The sequence below is a fragment of the Phaethon aethereus genome, assembly GCF_964289735.1.
Source record: "Phaethon aethereus genome assembly, chromosome: Z".
NCBI classification, from domain to species: Eukaryota; Metazoa; Chordata; class Aves; order Phaethontiformes; family Phaethontidae; genus Phaethon; species Phaethon aethereus.
Window position 1 is genome coordinate 40,406,906 of NC_138577.1, and position 21,728 is coordinate 40,428,633.

The 21,728-nt window shown below is 40.5% G+C and overlaps 1 protein-coding gene across 1 annotated transcript in view; it reads right to left on the minus strand.

Moving 5' to 3' along the window:
- The window catches only part of PCSK5 (proprotein convertase subtilisin/kexin type 5), a gene marked incomplete at its 5' end in the record, with an annotated part of 195,672 nt that overhangs the window by 25,275 nt on the left and 148,669 nt on the right, over window positions 1-21,728 (minus strand). The window contains 2 exons of the mRNA XM_082013448.1: window positions 7,961-8,149; window positions 9,191-9,308. Of these exons, the coding sequence (XP_081869574.1) occupies window positions 7,961-8,149; window positions 9,191-9,308 (307 nt within the window). The remainder of the gene's footprint in view (window positions 1-7,960; window positions 8,150-9,190; window positions 9,309-21,728) is intronic.

Here is a 21,728-nt window from a genome sequence, read left to right on the forward strand (position 1 = left end):
ATCAAGGCAGCAGTATTCCTCTTTGCCACTGTGGCAACTAAATTATATAGTATTATGTAAATACTATGCAATTATTTTGTAAATTCTGTATTCACTTGGCTTCCATTCATACACACAGAAACAGAAGTTGCTGTTTATTTTTACTGTAATTAGTCCAATATTTCTCATAGTATTTTTTCTTTAAGGGTGTTTATCTGTCATGTTTTGGAACTTTAAATTGCTGTTGGTTTTCCATTTTAATATTTCATCACTCTTTTAAGTAATGTTGGGAGGAAGAGACAAAAATCCCTTATGACTTTTTCATAGGTATACAGAAACACCTTTACCTAAAATATGCTATGACTGAAACTGTAAGTTTTCATATCTCCAACCATGAAATAGGGAAAATCTGTTAATATTCTTTCATAGAAAATTGACTAGCTTTTGGAAAGAATACTTCTTTGGGAAAGATTTGAATTTTCTAAAGTAAGGCTTAAATTGGAATCTTTTAATGTATGAACTGTTTTTCTACAAAAAATTCTACAAATGAGTAAAAAAGCTACAGACGGGTCAAAAGAACAGTTAAAAAAACTGGAAATGGGTTTTTTTTGAGGCTGTCTGTACGTGTATGTTTCTGCATACTCAACGGTCCAAATATTTTTTTTTGCTCTGCTTATGCACTGAACTCTCAAACAAAAGAATCTGTGAGGCAGTACATGGATTTCCCTTTCAGTGGTGTTAAATGAATGAATGAAATGATCAAATGTTCAGGTGTACTCTTCCTTATTCAGAAAGAAATACATACAGCATAGGATCTTTTAAGGATCATGGAGCCAGTCCAGATAGTTAATTGATTTTGTTATTTGTCAGATTGACACCAAGTCAAAATTCGTATCAAGGACACATGTATACACAGCTTATCAAGGACTAGTAAATTATTAGTATATAGTCTGATGAACTCTTAGTTGTCTGTTACAGGCTATTATAGATTTAAAAAGTTAAACAAGATTATTAGAATAATCTGATAATTTTTATGACCATGATAATATACATCTGCAACACTTGTACTTATGCATGTAACATGCTCTGAAGTGCCAAAGTGAGCAACAGCATTTGAATCTTTATAACTTATTTGTTAACATAACCATGACAGAATGCCAGATTTGTTATTCAGTTACTCAAGTGACCTCTCTTAGTACCAGTATATTCAAGTTAGGGTGGATGTGACTACATGACTGACTATATCCACAGAAACTAATTAGGGGCTGCTGCTTACAATGAATAGCATTACATTTAAAGATAATGACTCTTCTTTTTCTGAGAAATTTCATGACATACTCGTCACGTGCCATATGTAGGTCTATGTAAGAAAATATATATGACAAAGTGTAAAGAAAAATAATTATTTCCTTAAAACAAATTCAAGAGTCTTGGCCTCTTGCACTACCACCACTTCAGCCTAGAAATTGCATCATCTTTCTATTTAAGAATATAACTTCAAGCAGAAATATTCATCTGTAATAAAATTTTGACCCAGAGGAAGACAAATAGCCACTTTCTTGGAATTCCACAAGTGGGAACATAAGTCTAGTCTCTCACAATTAAATCTACTAGCATTAAAAAACCAGCCAAACAAGTGTGTCAGCTTTCTTCTTAGCAAAGAATCTCTAGGTTCCTAAATGCTTAAAAGAATTTGTTTTAATTTTTAATTTTGTGTGAGAAAAGGCAGTGGGAGTGGGGTTTCCATTTGGTAACACCACCATCACCCATCATGAACAATAAAAGACAAACACATAAAAGGAGCTTTTTTATTATCAAGACCTTTTCTTCATTGGCTGCCCCCGACTGACAGTCATGCTTATATATTGAACTGACCACATGGAGAACTGGGAAGCCCTGCACTGGCTGGTGGCTGGGTCTGCAGTGGAGTAGGGGTCAAGAGAATGTTATTTTCTCCTCTGTGGCAGCAGTCTTCGTTTATGATGTGCCTGGCCTACTAAACTGGCAGCCTGACACGCAAGAGGTCCTTGCCCACTGGTGTAATTGGCCACAAGACTTAAATAAGCTTACAGTTCGACAAGAGTACAAGAGTGCCTTCCCGAGCTGTGCACCTGAAAACGCTTTGGTCAACTATTTTCCTTACAGCAGCTCTTTTCTACAGGGTTCAACCACCAGCTCCTTGTGAGCCCCTGAGAAACTGCAGACAGTCCAAACTGACTTAACAAAGCCTCAGGAGACCCTACTGCCCACCTGGACTGAAGCATTCAGGAAAAAAACAGAAATGGTCAGAGTGCACACAGGCACTTCAGAAGCTTTCTCACCTACGTGTGTCAGGGAAGATCACTTGAAACTTCTGGACATGGATCTAAAGAAGATGTATTAAAAATGTGCACGTACGCTTTTTTTTTTTTAAATTTCCATTTTACATCTGGTTATCACAATTAATTTTATGAAGTGATGGAGATCCCTGAGCTGTCATGATAAAGTTGTTTGGAGAAGTGTAGCATGAACAACAGGGTACAGTGCCTGTCAGCCTGAAGTTGTGGATACTACAGCAACCACCATCTTTAAATATGGAAAGCTTGTCCCCAGGGACTGCACATATCCACATGAAATGCTCCAGGCTGCTGTCGGGCTGCTGAGCTCCACACACCACACTGGTCAGCTAACTCTGTGGCTGATACTTAGAGCTGTCTTCTTAATAGCTGCACGTGCTTCCTATTGAATTTGCAGTAGATCTTCAGAAATCTTACTCGAAACAGACAGAAATCCTAATGCAAAAGCATGAATGAACCTGGTGCCATATATACAGACTTCTCCTACACTATCATACGTTTGAAAAGGGACATTTGATTAGAGTAAGGGCAGTAGGGGACACTGACAGTCCATCACACAGTCCAGTTTATTCCAAGTGAAACTCAATATAGTAAGTTTGAGGTGGGGCTAATTTACATAAGGGTAGGAAAAGATTAATTCATTCTCACTATAGTAGCTGGGGCAAACCTATATGCTGGAGGTAGAAAGTCTAGGCATTGTTCCTCAGCCTGTCTTAAACAGCTCCCCTCTTTTCTATTTGGTTCAATATGAACCTCAGAATCTGAGACATTTAGCTGGATCCTAAATATGTCCTTAGCCACTTGTCTTCACTCCCACTTTGACTATGGCAAATTAAGTCAAACTTTTAATGGTGGATTCTAATTTTCCTCTAAAACTGAACTTGAGATATTGAATTCTAAAAGCCTCCTTTGCAGATCCATGATTAATTCTTTACTAGTCTCAGTTATCAAAGAAAGGCATGTGTCACTCTAAATCTCATATCTATTGCACTTCATTCTTCTTTCACATTTTTCTTTGAGCAAGTTCCAGGATCAATTTTAGAGTTACATGGAGGACAGTGTCACTTACTTGCATTCATTTACCCTTTTGCACAGAACCCCCTCTAGTCTTTTCTGCAGAGCTGGGCAAATCAACAGTGCTTTTTCCCCTCTTTGATAGAAAAAAACACAACCCTTTGAGTTTTTTAAATTGATGTTGTGTCTGTATTAACTCCAGAGCTCCCCATCCTATCTACTGCTAATACTGCCAGGGTATAACAAAAAAACAGGATTTTTAGGGGTATTGACATTGCAATTGCACTTCAAAGAATGGGTAGTAGAAGGGTAGCGGGATATCTGTTCACCCCGCCAAAAAAAAGAAAAGACGATCTAGTCAACCTGAATGAAATAAAACATAGCAAGTATGAGTTGGGAGAAATAGTTTTCTGAGAATCGCCTCACCCTGTAGACATAGCACAAGCAGAGGATTATCGTTTGCTCATCCTGGACTTAATAATATCACCACAGCGTCCTTCTCAGTTACTGTAACTCAGTAAGACTCAGCATGAAGGTTGGCCCTATCCTTTTCATCATGTTTGGATACATAAAATATTGGTTTTGTTATTAGAATACAATGTGTAAACTGCAATAAAGGTTTAAGATGGACTGGTCCAGAAATCAAAACGTGCTCCTACAAAGAAAAGGTTTCCTCTACTCCTGATCACCAAGACTTTTTATGAAGCAAACTAGCACATAAGATTAGATGAGAATACCTTGTTTTTGATCTAAGAGTTTCCCACAGAGGAAGGTATTATTAAAATTTACTGATTATCTAAGGTTTCATGATAGGAAAACGATGGTCATGAAAATACTTCCCTTTGTTACTGAACAGAGGTATTATTAATGTCAGTGCCATATAAGCATAGGAAGCTAGTGGCCTGGAAACTTGCCACCACGTGGCTGAAAAATTTCAGTTACGCAGTTCGAATGGCAGCAGCTGCTTTAAATTTAAAGGGCAAGAATTAAACAAACCATGACTTCAGTGGGAGACAAACAAGCCCTAAGTTTGCTTCTTCTATCCTCTTTATATTTAGCTTCTCCTCCATAGCCCCCCTGTACTGTCTGTCTGCTAGAACTGACCTTGGTACGTCTCAAAAACACTCAGAAACCCATGCTGCCAAATCCAATGGCCAATTTTTTTTTGAAAAAGGGGATACTGTTCCCCTTTGGACTTAACTGTAGCCTCATCCTCACACCAGCCAGCACTTGCCAAGCCTGTATTTTTCTCTGCTGCAGTACTTCCAATGTAATCATGTTTAGTACTTTCCAAACAACAAAGCAGATGTTCCCTGTAATGCAGTTTTTGAAGAATGCACATAAGGCTCAAGCCAGTGACAGTGTAATCCACCAAATGCCTGCAAAGGAATCCACATCGCCTCTGACTAACAAGTTTTCTTACTGAAGTCATTTTAGGGGATGCCAACATTAAGGATAAAATATGCAGAAAAAAGGCCAGATATTGTCTTGAGGGACCTACTCGTCAATGCACCAGAAACTACACAATGGTTCTTCTTCCAGAATTGGTGAAGAAGTACACATGTGTAAAATATACCTTTTGCACTTTAAGACATTTTACCAGTAAACTGTTTCAAATTAAACCCAGATGAGTAATGGTAAAGCAATGAGGTTTTCCTTGGGTTCAGGAAAAACAGCTGGTACTGCTGCTATTAATCATGTACGTGTGCATTAAAAGGTCTTGTATGTCTGAGAAAAGTGTCTCAGTCAGGTAGTAGCAATGTACAACAGCCTCTGGGACCTTTGCGTATAGAAAAAAACCCCAGACTACTTGCTGCCAATGCATCCCTGCATGCTACTTGAATGCATTTATTCTCATGCCCTCATCAACAATACTTTAAAAATAAAACTAAATTCTCGTATTAGTGAATAACAACACTCCTACTCCGAGTTTTATTTTATAACATGATGCTAAAACATATACACTCAACAACACTCAGTATACTACTAATTGCAAGACCACTAAGCTGTAAGACTTTTTCCATCAAGACCAAATAAAACAAGCCTTGAAATACCCTTTTGGAAAGTACTGTGCCCATATCCATCACTTTACCCTAACAAAGGGCTTTTGAAGATGCTAGGTATTTCACACCTAGAGTTTGCAAAATACATTTATCCCTTAATATTAGTAGCCTAGAGTTGTTTGTTTCAGCCAAATGTGACTGACAAGTCAGTATATCTCTGAAAGCTTGCATGGGAAGGGAATTTCTGGTGCGACTGTGTAAGTATTCGCTCTGCCATGAATAACTTGTTTTTTGGAAAGTGGCAAAACATTAAAAGGCCTTTCAGGTTTCTTTGTTTTCTGGTTAGCCTTCTCATAGCATAGGATAACAAACAGCTGAACATCACCTTATTTTAATACATACATTTGTGTTCTCTCTCTATACCACAGGTACGGAAAATAATTCTTTTCTAAGGTGCAGGGGTTACAAAGAGACTAATTGAAATAAACTTTGTACCTATTCCACATACCAGTCATCACCAGAGGTGACCTGCGAATACTGGAATGTCTTTATCTCCCACTTGCTGTGAGTCAGCTGCAAGACATGAAAGCCTAGAGCCAAAAGTTAGCTGTGTTAAGACCACTGGGTTTACACGAGATTGTTTTGTTTGGACACCTAGTTGGAGGATTTCTAATTCTTTTTTTCATTTTGAAGAACTGCTGCATGAAAATGGAATAGAAAACTAAGGAAGGATTTCTTCAAACAGAAAAACAAAAGTCTGTTTCATAACTGCTTAGAAGGTAGAAGCCTGCCTCTGCACTGGTTAGCAGAGGACAAATTCTTTGTTCAGTGTAGCAGGGAGATACATAGATCGGCTTTATCAGCAAGGCACTGACAACAACTCGTAATGAAACACAGGAGATATTCTAGAGGGCCCCAAAATTCCAGGACAAATTTTTCTGCATTCGATCAATTAATGTCTACAGCTTGAAGAGTATTCTCAGTACACCTTTTCTTTTAAATTAACCTAATCTCTAATGAAAATGTGGGTTCACACTTCAATCAGAACTAAGTGAATTTGAGCTCCACCTGTCTCAAAACCAGGTCCTTCCTTGCAAGAGGAAAGATAAATCCTTCTAACACTGAAGGACAGGAATACACTCAAGTCTCCAGGGCTAGACAGTCACTGTATTAGCAAATCTGGCTGGGGGAATGTGGATGATGAGGCAGTCTGGAAAGCAGGCCACTCCCAATTCATTAAAAGCCCTGAAGAGTAGGACTGGGGATATAAACTTTTGTGAAGACTGGAGTGGGATGGCAGAAGAGTTCTCAAAACATGGGTTTGACACATGGCTGCTTTTGTGAGATATGTAAGATCAGCTAACGTTAACTTTTGTGTGGAAGCCGTGCTCTGTGTCCAGCAGAATGGCAGTAATCTAAATCTGCTAGTCACTAAGGAAAATGTTTTCCCTATTGTACTACGGTTCCACCAGGAAAAAGATTTTCTAGCCAGCTGGAAAAGTACCGAAGCATTTCTTATTGTAACAGTAACTTACTCACATATTTGGAAATGGGGTAGAGTTTGAAAAGGTTTCTGGGGTTTCTTAGTGTTTTAACCACTTCTGGTAGGAGGCAGTGCTCTTGATCACTGATTTAGCAAGATCTATCTGGGAAGGACTGCCAATGTTTTCTTCCAAGAAAATTTCTGCTAGTAGACCAGAGAAATAGAAATATCACTGGGAAGTCTTTCAATTTGCTAAGCACAAATATTAATGATGCACGTCATCTCCAGGGACTAAAATTTCACTAATGTTGGAAATACTGCATTGGATAAAGAGACACTTGTTTGAGTCCAGTCTGGAGAAAAAGAGACAATTTGATGCAGAGTCACAGTTTTTCCAAGAACATAACACAGAGCTGACAGGATGAGAAAAAGGTCTAATCTTTCTTAGTGGTTCATCTTAGAGTGGCCAGACATTCAAAAAGCAAGCATCCATCACAGATCTGTGGGAAATTGCTGACTTCTAAAAACTTTAATAGGCTCTTTTCAAATGGACCCATTAATTTCAAGGTAGTAGTGCAACTTCTCAGCATTGTCCTACTACAAGCCCTTCATGGGTCGCGCATACTACTTCAATATGCAAGGGGAAAAAAAGGATATGACAACTGGTAACATCAGGAATCACAACCATATTCACAAAGCTTAAAGAAAACAGTAGTAGAGAACTACTATTCTATCTGATTTTTATTACTAGTGAAGAGAGGATAAAAATAACTGCCAACAGTATGTAGAAACACACATTCAGCTTCCTTCTGTTCACTGAGGCTGTTAGTATTTTTTTCACATTTTCCAGGCACCTAACTGAGGAGCCACACAAGACTATCGAAATTGACTAATCTTTGTTTTGGAGATGATGTCCTTCAACAGCTTTACAGCCTACTCTTCTGCTGATAAAGACTCAGATTGCCATCTTTTGAGTTCATTTGCACTTCACTCTCTGCATCTCTCTCAGAAAAAATAATTAGCCTTTGTCTGCCAGTGAACCTACTGTAATGATTCAACTGTTCTTTGCTGATGCTGTGACAGTGCTGTGATAGTGCAGGCTTTGCATGCTGACTGGACTGTGAAGTTGCGTTGTCATACTATACCTGTTGGCCAAGAGCTGTGACCGAGTTCCAGAAGGAGAAGTTAGGTAAATTGCCAAGTCTCCACGTCGAGGGTGAGTAATAGTGATGCGCACAACGACATGCTCCAAGTAGATCACATGGTGGTTAGGATTATCTGAACAGCCAGTGGCTTTATAAATTGAACGGACAACACTGTCAGGTCGTATTGTTCTATAATATAAGCATATAAAACAACATGAGCATTTCTTGCTTGTTCTGTGAAATACGGCAACCACATCTTTTTTGCCTAGCAGTGAATGAGTGTTGGACAATTGTTTCTGAGAAGTCAGTAGCCTATAATCTTTAGTTTTAATTCTTACTTCCTAGCTGAAACTATCACCACATGGTAATTATTTTACTGCAGCTAATGGCAGCTACCTGGCTTTCTGTTAAGCATGTACACATGCTAAGAGAGGACAATGAAAAATCTGTAATAGGAATAAGCCTTTGGGACAGAGCATTTTTGTGGATTAGTGGCCAGCTGAGAATTGTTGGGATTGTCATGGGATCACAGCTGGTTGTTAAGCCCCAGGAAATGCCTGGCATAGCCATAGTCCTTGCTTACGTAACAGCAAGTATTCCATGTTAACTGTACCAAACAGCATCTGACTCAACTGGTTTAAAGTGGCGTGACATCTTTGCAGACTATACTAGTTATGGATTGAGTCTGTCAAGCATATTTATCAAACAATAATCTTAATGCTTTGGAAGTGTGCCTTATGACTGATGCTCTCTCTGCATCCACAGAGTGCACATACAGAATTTTGCTTTTAAGCCTGGCTCTATACAGACGCTATCCTAGCAAGCAGAAAGCAGTACAGTTTTAGACTCTGAGCTAGCAAGTCTCCTGAGACTGTCTGAGAGAGATTATCATGCAGTATTTTAATGAAAAGAGTATTTGCTTGTTAGAGTGGACTCAACCAAACATTCTTCTTCTTCAGTACATCGTCTATACCAGAATCAATCATTACTGAACCTGGTTTGTTGTACACTTTCAACTTCTGGGTCATTCTTTAAGCCAGGGCCTTTTTCCAAGCAATGACGGGGAACAACCTGCAACTACAGCAAATGACTTGACTTCTGTGGCGGTGACAGTGATGCCCAGTACAGCTTTCAAAATGACACATTATACACAATGCAAGGGAGGGGTAAATTATACCCAATCTCTTTCCATAAGTTAATGACAGCAAGAGTTTTGGCAGCAGGTATTACTTGATTTGCCGATCCGTGTTCTCCACACACACGTGCTGTGGAGGGACCGTTGTCCACTTTTCTGCTTCTATCACCATTGCTTCAGCATCCATCAGTCCAAATCCATAGAGATGGCTCACTGCAAAGTACAAACAGAATGGTTGCAATTATAGCATAAAACCTTGTTTTTCATCATAGACTAATTCCAGAGAGTGATATCCTAGCAGGAACTCTTTTCTACTTCGTCCTTGCTTTCGCACAAAACTGAAAAATCTCCTTGCTAGAAACAATAATGACTGTATCTAGTTCGTTCAATGAATCTGTTCACTGCTTTATTACAGAAGCAGCAAATGACTATCATGAGTAACACTGTCTTACCATGAAGGGCGTGGATTGCAGAACATCAGGGAGTACAATTGCCTCTCACTGCCCTTTGTCCATGTGCCTTAATTCATCCCAGTCCTGTTACATGACGTAACGTTAAAAGGTGTGAAGAACCAGAGGAGGGTTATTTCTGTTACTCAAATACCAAACACATGTATGTACATAAATATTGAAGATAACTGAGACAATAAATTTAAGAAGGAACAGACTATCTTTTGTAACTGCTGCATGCTCCCCTGAGTGTAAGCAGCATGTGGATGCTCTCCTATTCATGTACACAGTATGGTTGCCACCGGCCAGCCAACCAGCTACATCCAGCATCTCACTAAAGTTGTCTGCATGATGAGGGTGAAAAGCAATGGCAAAGCAAGTCCAGGGCCCTAAAGATAATCCAGTTGTCATGCAGAGTCTGTGTCAGAAAGGCTCTTTCCTCTAGCTCCTTTGTAGATCTGCAGAAGAACTGATCTGCAGATGAAGTTACTGCTGGAGAGAGCTGTTAACATTGCTGTCGACCTCTGATATTACCTACTGCATGCATTGCACACACAGTGGTACTAAATATCCATGCCTGGAGGTTAGCAATCTGTTAACACTCATTCCTGGATGTTACATCCTCAACTCTATCTGCCTTTCATGCCATGGAGAGTCAACAATGGTCCCCTTGCAAGAAATTCAATGCCTAGTAATTTAACTTTAAGGGCTGAATGCCTTCTACTCAAAGAAGCAGAAGGCTTTAAAGTGTCATCTCTCTTGGGATACAAAAAATTCAACTTTCAAATGATCAACACGTAGACAAGTTGAAGTATTTCCAACAGACTTGTGTCAATTCTGTATGTTTCACTTTTTTCTGATTTTAAGAGTACTTGACTTGATGTAACTATTTCAAGATTTCCAGTAGTTCACAAAGACTATGAGTTTCACTTACTGAATCAGCTGTGTGTTTTTGGTTGCTGTTCTAATCAAAACAGAAGCTTGCAAATTGATTTTGATGAATTAGAAAGAGCTGCTAGTTATGTTGTTTTGTGACAAATCGCTGCTCTTGGTAAGGTTTGGACAGGAGAAAATGAAAGAAAAAAGCTTCCAGAGGGAGGAGTTTAGATCACAAATATTAATATATCAATTTTACTTGCTACCACAGACAGTGCTACCAGAAAACCCTCAGAAAAACATAAGTGCTATTTTAATCAGTAATGCAACAAGGCATGGTGTAAGTCCTTGCAACTGCACTTTGCAGAGCGTTTGTGAAAGCAGTCTCCATTCACTGCCAAACCAGATTTCAAAGGACTCCATCCAAAAAAACCCCAACCTTGTCAAACAAATAACAGTTCAAAGCATAAAAATAATCAGTGCTGAAGAATCCCATCTTCCAAATACGGCAGTATCTAATACTGTCTTGAAACTGCCAGCTGAAAAGGGTTCCTCAATGGAAAATACTGTAAGGCATAACGACTGTATAATGAACTGGTTTTCTTCCCATCTTTGTCCCCTTCAGCCCCAAAATGAAGTGCACATAGCATAGAAATGTTCATTTGGAGAGAACTAAACACAGCTCTTCTGCCAAATAAGGCAGGTACCTTTCAGAAATGAAACACGATGACTAAAATATGTGAAAGTAACTGAATTCAGCCCTCCTTCAGACTTCTGAATTCTTTTTAATGTATTCCACAAACAAATGGTCAGGGAAAGAGATGATCTATTTTTACACATGGGTGGAGGCAGCCATAAAAAGGGGAAAGAAAGCTTAGATGGAGAACCTGTTTGTACTGTGAAGATGGTTCCTGTGATGAAAATCTCCTTGGTCATAGATACCAACTTGCAAAAGCTGCATCTGCTGATGAGAGCACATTTATCTGTGAAGTCATTTGTCTGTTCTTACACTGCATGCATTGCTCTGGTATTTAAAATTTTAATTAATAATCATTCTGACTGCTCTGAAGAACAGTGGGAGGAACAAGAGTGTTAACTCACATGGTCTGTAACTGTACACAGTTACTCTGTATAGTACTACATTTTAACAGGGGTTAAACTTTCATGAATGGAAAAAATCTTTTGAGCTAACCCACAGAAAATGCATTTTTAACTCCTGATGGGTAGCAGCCTGCATTGGGTTAGTGCTCAGGATGTCCAGCTGTAAGATGCTGTGTGTTCAACCCAACTTTCGAGCTCAGAGAGCCAAATTTCTCCTCAACTCACCTTTTCTCATCCAGAAATAAGGGTAGAAGAGCACCTAACATTGCCACCACCAGGCAGTGATCCTCTGATGGAAACCTGAAGTGGCTTTTAAGCCACCTCACCCTAGAAATTTTTTGCCCTAATATGCACATTGAAAATACAAATAAACTCTAGAGAGTGAACTTTCTATCTTTCCTACACTAAAAACTACTTGGAAGAAAGAATTGTGTTCATTTTTCATCCAGGAGAAAAAATTACTACCCAAGTTTATGTGGTTGTGTTAATTGTCTATGACACAATGCACAAACTCTCTTGCATGAGAGCAGAGGTGGGAGTGAGAAGCTCTGCATCTGCTGGCTTTTTTTTCCACAGCTGAAACAGAAGTACATTTTTTCCTTGAAAGGCCTTCCCGTTGAAATAAAAAGTTCCTGACAGTCAGGGGTGCTCCTAAATCGTTCCAAGTGGGAAGCTGCCAGGCAGCTGACATCTGGCTGTCTGCAACGTTTGCACTTCAAAGCCCTTGATCCAGTGGGTTGGTTAGCAGCTGCAGGTACCAGCAGAGGCCCATAATTTTCAAAGACTAAATAACAGCAATTTAGGAAAGAATCACAGAGTTAACAAAAGTAGTTGATCCCCTGTGTCTTAGAGAAACAAGCAGATTTTGCTTCCTACTGCCTTCAAATCGCACCCCTTCATCTGTGTATATGATAGTACTGCTGAGAACTCTATGACAGGGTGTCTCTCCCAGAGGTTAAAAATTACCTCAGTGGTCCACATGGGGCCATAAATGTCGTCTCAGAAACATCTGGAACTGCCACTGATTTGTATGTGAATGGTACTGAGCTCACTTCTGCTAACCCAGATAGAAAAGCAGTGTTTGGAAGGTACTCATGATTGCAGAGTGAGATACGCTGACTGCAAGCGCAAAATGCCCCAGGACCTTGCACATACCCACTTACGTGCTCTACATTATCACTGCTGTGAATTGCTACTGGGCTTAGTTGCTAGCAACAGCCACTGAACATGTCACAGGGGATATTAGGGGTGTTTTGTAAGACGATATTTGCCTTTCAGAGACAGAATAGGAATGTGAGGATGGTGCAATGTGAGCTAGTGACTAAGGAGCAGATCGCTGCTTTTGTTGAGCTGAAGGGCTGAAAACTATGATCTCCTTGTGATCAAGGTGTCCATGGGCAGAACTGTCCTTGAATCTTCTCTCTACTCATGCGGCAATGCAAACTGATCCAACCCTATTTCTGCAAAACCACAGGCATACACAGAGCTTTACAGATGCAGGACAAGTTTCAGAGAAAAACTTGCCTCCTGCCACACAAAGTAAATATTGAGTTTTAGCTGACCTCTTTACTCTTCTTATCATTAAAGAAAATAACATTTCATGGGGCTAAAGTCCATTAATTTATCTGTGGAGCAATTCCTCTATTAGCGTCCCATGAAACCAAGGCCTGCTCAGCTGCTGGATAGACTTCCCCAGCTTTTTCATAATCCCTTTGTTTTTGCCTGAAACGACTATTGAAAATTGAATAACTTTCTCATTCATATACAAAGAGTATGTAAAGCTACCTCCAAGCTACATACAAGCACGTACATCCCACTTGACTTGACTAATAGAAATATGAATGGCTGGTATTGATAAAACATAGCACAGAATCATGCAGACTCCAGGAAAACTGGGCCCAGACACTGAAAACACAACATTTCCAGTACCTCAGTGCAGCTAAGCTTGATTTGTTAGGCTGCAGTTTCATTGCCTGTCATCAATATGTCCCATCAGTAGCATAGATGCTAAGGCTTCCTTGCTATTTTGCTCATCTGACAAAAAACATTGCAGAATATTTTCTCCCTACTGTATTTTTGGCCTTTAATTTTCTGTACTGTGAAAGCAGCATTGCAAATATAAATATATCGTATGCATATATCAAATACTACATCAGAAGGAGAGAAATGGTAGTAACTTCAGTTTGTCAGATGAGGAATATGCAGCTTTCCTAAACTAGATTCAGTTGTTCGATATGTAAATTATCATGACTTGTTCATTTATGTTTCTAAGGATCTTGATCCAGTCTCATCCAAAATGTGACTGACAAAATAGGACTCTAAAGTGCCCCTTATACTGTGGTTTTCTTAAACGTTGCTTAGCAAGACTAAAGGACGTAAGACTCAAGTTACTCTCATCCTATAAATACTTCAAACTGACCTAGACCAAGATTTCTTTTACATTTGCCATTTTATTTGCAAATATAAAGCTCTAATTCTATCTTTGTCATTTGCTTAATATATCAAAATGCTTCAACCAGGAAACACAATTGACTAAAGAAAATTAAGGGGAAAAAAAAGGAGAACTGCTATGATGACACATGGCTTAAACTATTTTTTTTTTTGGTCATGTCCTAACTAAGAGAACATTGATCTTGAATGACAATTCATCTTGTTTCAGCCATATTCCCGTGTGTGTCAACCTATGACCAGTAATCTATGATAACTGGATGTGATTTCTGAAGCACGTAACTGCTTTACAAGCTAATAACAACCGTGCAAGAACATTCTTTTTTATTCCTGCTTGTAAAACCAACTCCCTTATGCTTTTTAGATTAAGCGCATTATTTGTATTTTATATTTTACAAAGAACCAACCCCTCAATTTTTCTACTTAAAGACAAAGCAAAGAGCAAACTCAGTCCTCCATCTCCACAGAATTCCTTTACATTCAGGTACCTTTAAAGACTCAGCAGGGATTGTAGAAGATGGAGTTCTTAATCTTACCATCACACCAGAGAAGTATCTGAAGAACAGAAAGTTGCCTAATAGGTTTGTCTTAAAAGTGGCAGCTACGAAGATGAACAAGGAGAAGCTGCAGGGCCTCTATATTATAGAATCATAGAAGCATATAATGGTTTGAGTTGGAAGAGATCTTTAAAGATCATCTAGTCTGACCTCCCTGCCATGGACAGGGACACCTTACTAGCTGAAGTTGCTCAAAGTCCTGTCCAACCTGACCTTGAACACTTCCAATGATTGGGCACTCACAACTTCTCTGGGCAACCTGTTCCTGTGTCCCACTGCCCTCATAAAAAGTTTGTAATGTCCAATTTAAATTTACCCTCTTCCCATTTAAAACTACTCCTTGTCTTGTCACTATAGGACTTGTTCCAGCCCTCTGACCATTTTTGTTGTCAGAAAGGTGCTAACAGAAGACTTAAAAAATTGCTTTATTGAGCTTCCATTTGTGTTTATGTCAATTTCTGTTTTTTGTATTAGTACAAATTATTTCTTCAATAATGTAGTAACTCTGGATTTACCTGATAATAGATTTGACAAAAAAGATAATCCCTCTGGATTTTACATCTTTTCTATCTGCCAAAAAACTCCTATAGACTGATAAAATAAAATATAGATTTTCCAGGAACATTAGGGGGACAGCTAGTAGAAGTTAAATCTCCAGTAGCCAGTGTACCTTTGTGAATAGTTTCTTTATGCACCTCTGACACTGCATCACCTTCTGTGATACTATGCAGCCACTTAAAAAATAGCCAAAACCACAACATTTTAAAACATTAACGAATTAAATCCAAGATCACATTTGCATTCACATCCTGGCACTATTTATCTGCTTCAGAAATGCAAAACACATACAATTATTAAGCACAGACATTGGTTGATGAAAAGGACTAAGAGCAAAATACACTTTTGGGGCAGCAGAGCCAGACTCTATTAGTAGTGACAGCAAGCACCACCCAAATACTTCCCTCCCTGTCTCACGAGTGTTAGCCTCTGGCCAGAGGTCATTAGTCTTAGCATTCAGCCACCCCACGGTCCACGGTCAGCAATGAGCACCCGTGTGTCCCCAGCACAGCCATGCCAAGTTCTCCTCTGCCCACAGCAAGACTTGAATCTGTTCCCAACTTACTTCTGAGAGCTTGTTTAGGTATGAGTACACCAGGTTAATGCAGTCCTCAGAGCACATGGTATCTACTGTGCCCTGCATATGGGGACGTTTTACCCGGAGTTAAAATACCAGTGAGCCTTGCTGAAAGCCTCGGCAGAGTGACCAGGAAGACTCGTTTACTTCTCTGCCTCTGAAGGAGCCCGGCTGCAATAGAATCGGTTATCTGTTATCAAATGTAGCATTGTTTACTGTCAGAACGACAGAAAATAGACAGAAAACCTGACTACTGCTGGCTGGTGACCGCTAAGACAGACAAGCTGCTGCTTCTCTGCAGCACCATTTGGCTGTAAATCATAAAGCCTCTACTGATGACATTCATTTATATCGCTTGAAACGAGCCAGCTTATGTGAATGGAATAAATCTGAGGATTATGTGCATTTAGAAGGGAGAAAAAAGTTTGCCGAAATAAAGTTGGCTAAAGAGCATCTACAGTAATAGAAGCTATAATTTTTTAATTAGTAACAGTCTTTTTATGTTGATTTTTTTTTTCCCAAAAAGCTCAAAGATCCATTGAAAAACATGGCAACTTGCAAATTTTCTTTGAACAAAAAAAGCAATTTTGTGACTGCACCACTGAATACCTTTTATGATAATGTACTCATTTTCTCTATTAGGAGCAAATTTACCCTCAGAGGTACATTTAGGATTTCCTGATAACTCAAAAGCAGCCAAATGTCACTTCACCCTATCAAACAATAAAAACACCTTCTGGTGAGAGCCGCTGTGCTAGGCTTCATCTCAGAACAGATGAAGACAGATGAGTCAAAAGCACTGTAAGTGGAAATGCTGACAGATCATTAGCAGGAGACACAAAGATAGCATTTCTGTGCTGTCAGGTGTATCAGACACATGGTGCAGAACATCCTTCTTGTTCTGTCTCGCACGGCGGCTGTGTCTGTTCAGAAGTGTCGGTGCTCCAGAGGGATATTTACACTCAAACTAATTCCTGAGTAAGCACAGGGCTGCAGCAGCTTTCGGCAAAGGAAGGATATACACAGTATACAGAAAGTCATAAAAAAGTGTTTTGCTAATTGTTTAATAATCATGATGGTGATTTTTAGAATTAAAACTATACCTCACCCCAAAGCAGAGAAATTATTAATTAATGAAGCGGTCTTCACACTATCCCCGAAGAGCTACGTAGTAGATCCTGACCAGTAACCTGAAGCAAAAGGAAGTTGAACAATAAGCCAAGTCTATGCAGATAGCTGCACTAGTAATGCTGGTAATAGACCTTGTGGATGAATTTCTGCATCCCCAACTTAAAATCCCCAGTAGCTGATTTTTCTGGAGGGAAAAAGTGATACAGTTATAAACAACTTCAGGCATCTAACTGATCTGAGTTGTCCTATGGCGGCCCTTATCTTTCCTTATTATGGAATGTTCTACAACCTGCCAGGATGCTCTAAGTGCTTAAAATACTGTATAGTAGATGGTGTGATCTGCTTCCTAACTGGCCTGAATCCTAGTTCCACAAAAGTGGACACACTCTTGATAATAAAACAACTGCCAGTTTTTTAAGGACCAAAATGCACTATAGCAATGCAACAGCAATGAAGTTTTGGTGTCCTCAAAGGCAGATGCCTGTTTTTGAAAAAAGACTACTCCGTGCACAAGATGTTCACCTTTGCCATGGATGTATACAAGTGTGGCTAGATATTTGCCTAGAGCATTCTCACAAGTGTACTACTTTGATAATTCGTAAGTAAAGAGGTCACCCAACTGCACATGACTTCTAAGGACTTTTGTTTTAAAATGCAGATTTCGTTGTCTACAATTAAAGCATTCTGCTTTGGAAAATTGTATCAGTTTATCATTCACTTTTTAGATTTGTTGATCTTGGTTCTTCTTTTCAATACTGCAAAATGGAAATCTACATTTCACATTAAGTGACAGACTCTTAGGTGACAAGTCCATAGGGGAAGACTTCTATCCCTCTCCTTCCTCCCTGCCTCCCAATCCTTTGCAAAGTTTTGCTAAAGGTCTGACTCGGGCTTGTTAAAAGAAAATAATGTCAAAGGTTATCATCCCCATAGTGCGCATCCTGACAAAATGTTGTCAGTCCACTTGGCAACGTTTTGAATACTGGGAGCTGCAGCACATAGTAATTGTGCATAGTTTTAGATGTAGGACAGATGGACACCAAGTCTGTGGGTTGTTGAGCAGAGGCACTATCTTCTTAAATTCTTTGTCTGCTATGCTCCTCATGGTCTGGTGACAATTCTGAGTGCTATTATAATAGAAATTTAAAGCCTAATTCTGCCTTTTGCCTGCTGCAACTGCTGCTATTTAATTTACATTTTAAAACCTGTGTAAGTTTGACTCACAATATATGACCCCAGGAAAGCAACCAACCGTACCACAAAATGTCAATGTATGTTTCTTTATGTATCCCAGCACGGGCCTGAAGTTTCTGCTTAGACTCCGTTTTACATTCACAGGTCCATTCCTTGCTTTTCAGAGCCAGCAGGGAACAGAGTGCTGCAGAGTCAAGTAATGAGAAGCTTAGATAATGAAGACTTTGAGGCTGGGAGAAGTAATGACACCTCCCTAGCTTCTCTGAGAGATTCCCTCTCCTCCTTTGTACATCTTTACCTCGGGAACTATACAGATACATTCCTGATCTTACATGTCTTTCAACTGGAAGCAACATTGTGTGGATCTCAATCTGTGCTAATTGGAAAAAAAATTCCAATAGCCATGATCTAGGCTGCAGAATTCAATGTATTTTCCAGCTACCTTCCCCAAATTCCAAAGAGACTTTTTAGGTCTCACTCAAGTCTAGCAGAGTTCAGATACCTGGCAATTTGTTCAGGTTTAACATATGTAACACTGAAACATTCCTAATGCAATTTTAATATTTATAGCTGTGAGCTGAATTGTTGCATGTGGGAAGGAAACAAGAGCCATCTAGAAAGGTTGCAGTGATCATACAATAAAAAGACACATCACTTTAAACCTGCTGTTAAAAAATGCATGTTTTTACTCCAGGTTTCCTCAACTATCTTAATTTCCAAAACCCACTTCTGATATTTTCTCTAACTGCATCAATGCTTTCTGTACGAGGCAATGATAAAGGTTATGGTATTGACCCTGGGATTCCTATGATATTTAAACATGGTTTGAGATTCCTGAGGACACAGACCTTTTCCTATCACGCATGTTCTGTCAGTGCTGGGGGAGAAACTTCCACTCACTGTTAAACTAGCTATGAATTTTAGCTGGTTTGTTTCTCTCTTGCTGCTAAGCTAAATGTTGCTCTGACGTCAAAAAACTTCCAAGCAGGGACTACAAAGGAGAAAGTGTTCATATGGGGGTGCTGGTTGACAGCCGGCTGAACATGAGCTGGCAGTGTGCCCAGGTGGCCAAGAAGGCCAAGAGCATCCTGGCCTGTATCAGAAATAGTGTGGCCAGCAGGAGTAGGGAAGTGATCGTGCCCCTGTGCTCGGCACTGGTGAGGCCGCACCTTGAATACTGTGTTCACTTTTGGGCCCCTCACTACAAGAAGGATGTTGAGGTGCTGGAGCGTGTCCAGAGAAGGGCAACGAAGCTGGTGAGGGGTCTGGAGAACAAGTCTTATGAGGAGCGGCTGAGGGAACTGGGGTTGTTTAGTCTGGAGAAGAGGAGGCTGAGAGGAGACCTCATCGCTCTCTACAACTACCTGAAAGGGGGTTGTGGCGATGAGGGTGTTGGTCTCTTCTCCCAAGTAACTAGCGATAGGACAAGAGGAAATGGCCTCAAGTTGCGCCAGGGGAGGTTTAGATTGGATATTAGGAAAAATTTCTTCACTGAGAGAGTGGTCAGGCATTGGAACAGGCTGCCCAGGGAGGTGGTGGAGTCGCCATCTCTGGAAGTGTTCAAAAAACGTGTGGATGTTGCACTTCAGGACATGGTTTAGGGGACATGGTGGTGCTGGGTTAAGGTTGGACTTGATGATCTTGAAGGTCCTTTCCAACCTAGTGATTCTGTGATTCTGTGATATTAATCTAACCCATTCAACTACTGTAAGAATAATGCCTACCTATGTGAGTGCAAACATCTCTCTCAGACTTTATATCCACCAATCTGTTGAAGACTTGGTCATGTATGTAGAGTTAGATTGTCTTTTCAAAAAATACATTTGCTTTTCCAGAATTCTTGCTGTCAGCTGCCTACTTAGAATCAGAGAATCATTTAGGTTGGAAAAAACCCTTAATATCATTGAGTCCAACTGTTAATGTAACACTGCCAAGTCCACCACTAAACCACATCCCTAGGCACCACATCTACATGTCTTTTACATACCGCCAGGGATGGTGACTCAACCGCTTCCCTGGGAAGCCTGTTCCAACACTTGACAAACCTTTCACTGAAAAATTTTTTCCTAATACAGAATCTAAACCTTCCTTGGTGGTATCTGAGGTAATTTCCTCTCGTCCTATCACTTGTTACCAGGAAGAAGAGACCGACACCCACCTAGCTGCAATCTCCTTTCAGCTGACCTTTCAAAGAGCAGTCAGGTTTCCCGTCAGCCTCCTTTTCTTCAGACTAAAAAACCCCAGTTCAGTCTGCCACTCCTCATAAGACTTGTTCTCCAGATGCTTCACCAACATCAATGCTCTTTGGATGTGCTCCAGCACCACAATGTCTTTTTTTGTAGTACGGGTCCCAAAACTGAAGACAGTATTCAAGGTGTGGTCTCACCAGTGCTGACTACAAAGGGACAATCACTTAGAATCACAGAACCATAGAATCATTAGGTTGGAAGGGACCTTTAGAAGTCATCTAGTCCAATCCCCTGCAATGAGCAGGGACATCTTCAACTAGACCAGGTTGCTCAGAGCTCCTTCCAACCTGACCTTCAATATTTCCAGGCATGGGGCACCTACCACCTCTTGGGGCAACCTGTGCCAGTGTCTCACCACTTTCATTGTAAAAAATTTCTTCCTTACATCTAGTCCGAATCCACCCTCTTTTGGTTTAAAACCGTTACCCCTTGTCCTATCGCAGCAGGCCCTGCTAAAAAGTCTGTCCCCATCTGTCTTATAGGCCCCTTTTAAGTACTGGCAGGCTGCAATAAGGTCTCCCTGGAGCCTTCTCTTCTCCAGGATGAACAACCCCAACTCTCTCAGCCTGTCCTCGCAGGAAAGGTGTTCCACACCTCTGATCAATTTGGTGGCCTCCTCTGGACCCACTCCAACAGGTCCATGTCTTTCCTGTGCTGAGTGCTCCAGAGCTGGACGCAGTACTCCAGGTGGGGTCTCACCAGAGTGGAGTAGAGGGGCAGAAGTACCTTCCTCAACCTGCTGTCCATGTTTCTTTTGATGCAGCCTAGTCTTCCCTTTTGACAACCCTAGTCCTGCTGGCCACACGCTATTGGCCTTCTTGGCCACCTGGGCACACTGGGGTCATATGCAGCCAGCTGTCGACGAACAGCCGCAGGTCCTTTTCCACCACTCTTTGGCTTTCCAGCCACTCTGCCCCATGCCTATAGCATTGCACAGGGTTGTGACCCAAGTGCAGGACATGGCACTCAGCCTTGTTGAATCTCATACAATTGTCCTCTACCCATCGACTGAGCCTGTCCAGATGTCTCTGTAAAGTCTTTCTACCGTCAAGCAGATCAACACTCTCACCCAACTTGGTGACATCTGCAAACTTACAGAGGGTGCACCCAGTTCCCTCATCCAGAATATTAATAAAGATATTAAACAGAACTGGCCCCGAAACTGAGCCCTGGGGAACACCACTTGTGACTGGCTGCCAACTGGATTTAACTCCATTCACAGCTCTTTGAGCCTGGCCTTCCAGCCTGTTTTTACCCAGTGAAGAGTATGCCTGTCCAAGCCCTCAGCAGCCAGTTTGTCCAGGAGAATGCTGTGGGAGACGGTGTCAAAGGCTTTACCGAAGTCCAGCTAAGTAACATCCACAGCCTTTCCCTCATCCACTAAGTGGGTCACCTTCTCATAAAAGGAGATCAGATTAGTCAAAGCAGGACTTGCCTTTCATAATCCCATGCTGATTGGGCCTGATCACCTGTATGAGCTGTTTGATGGCATT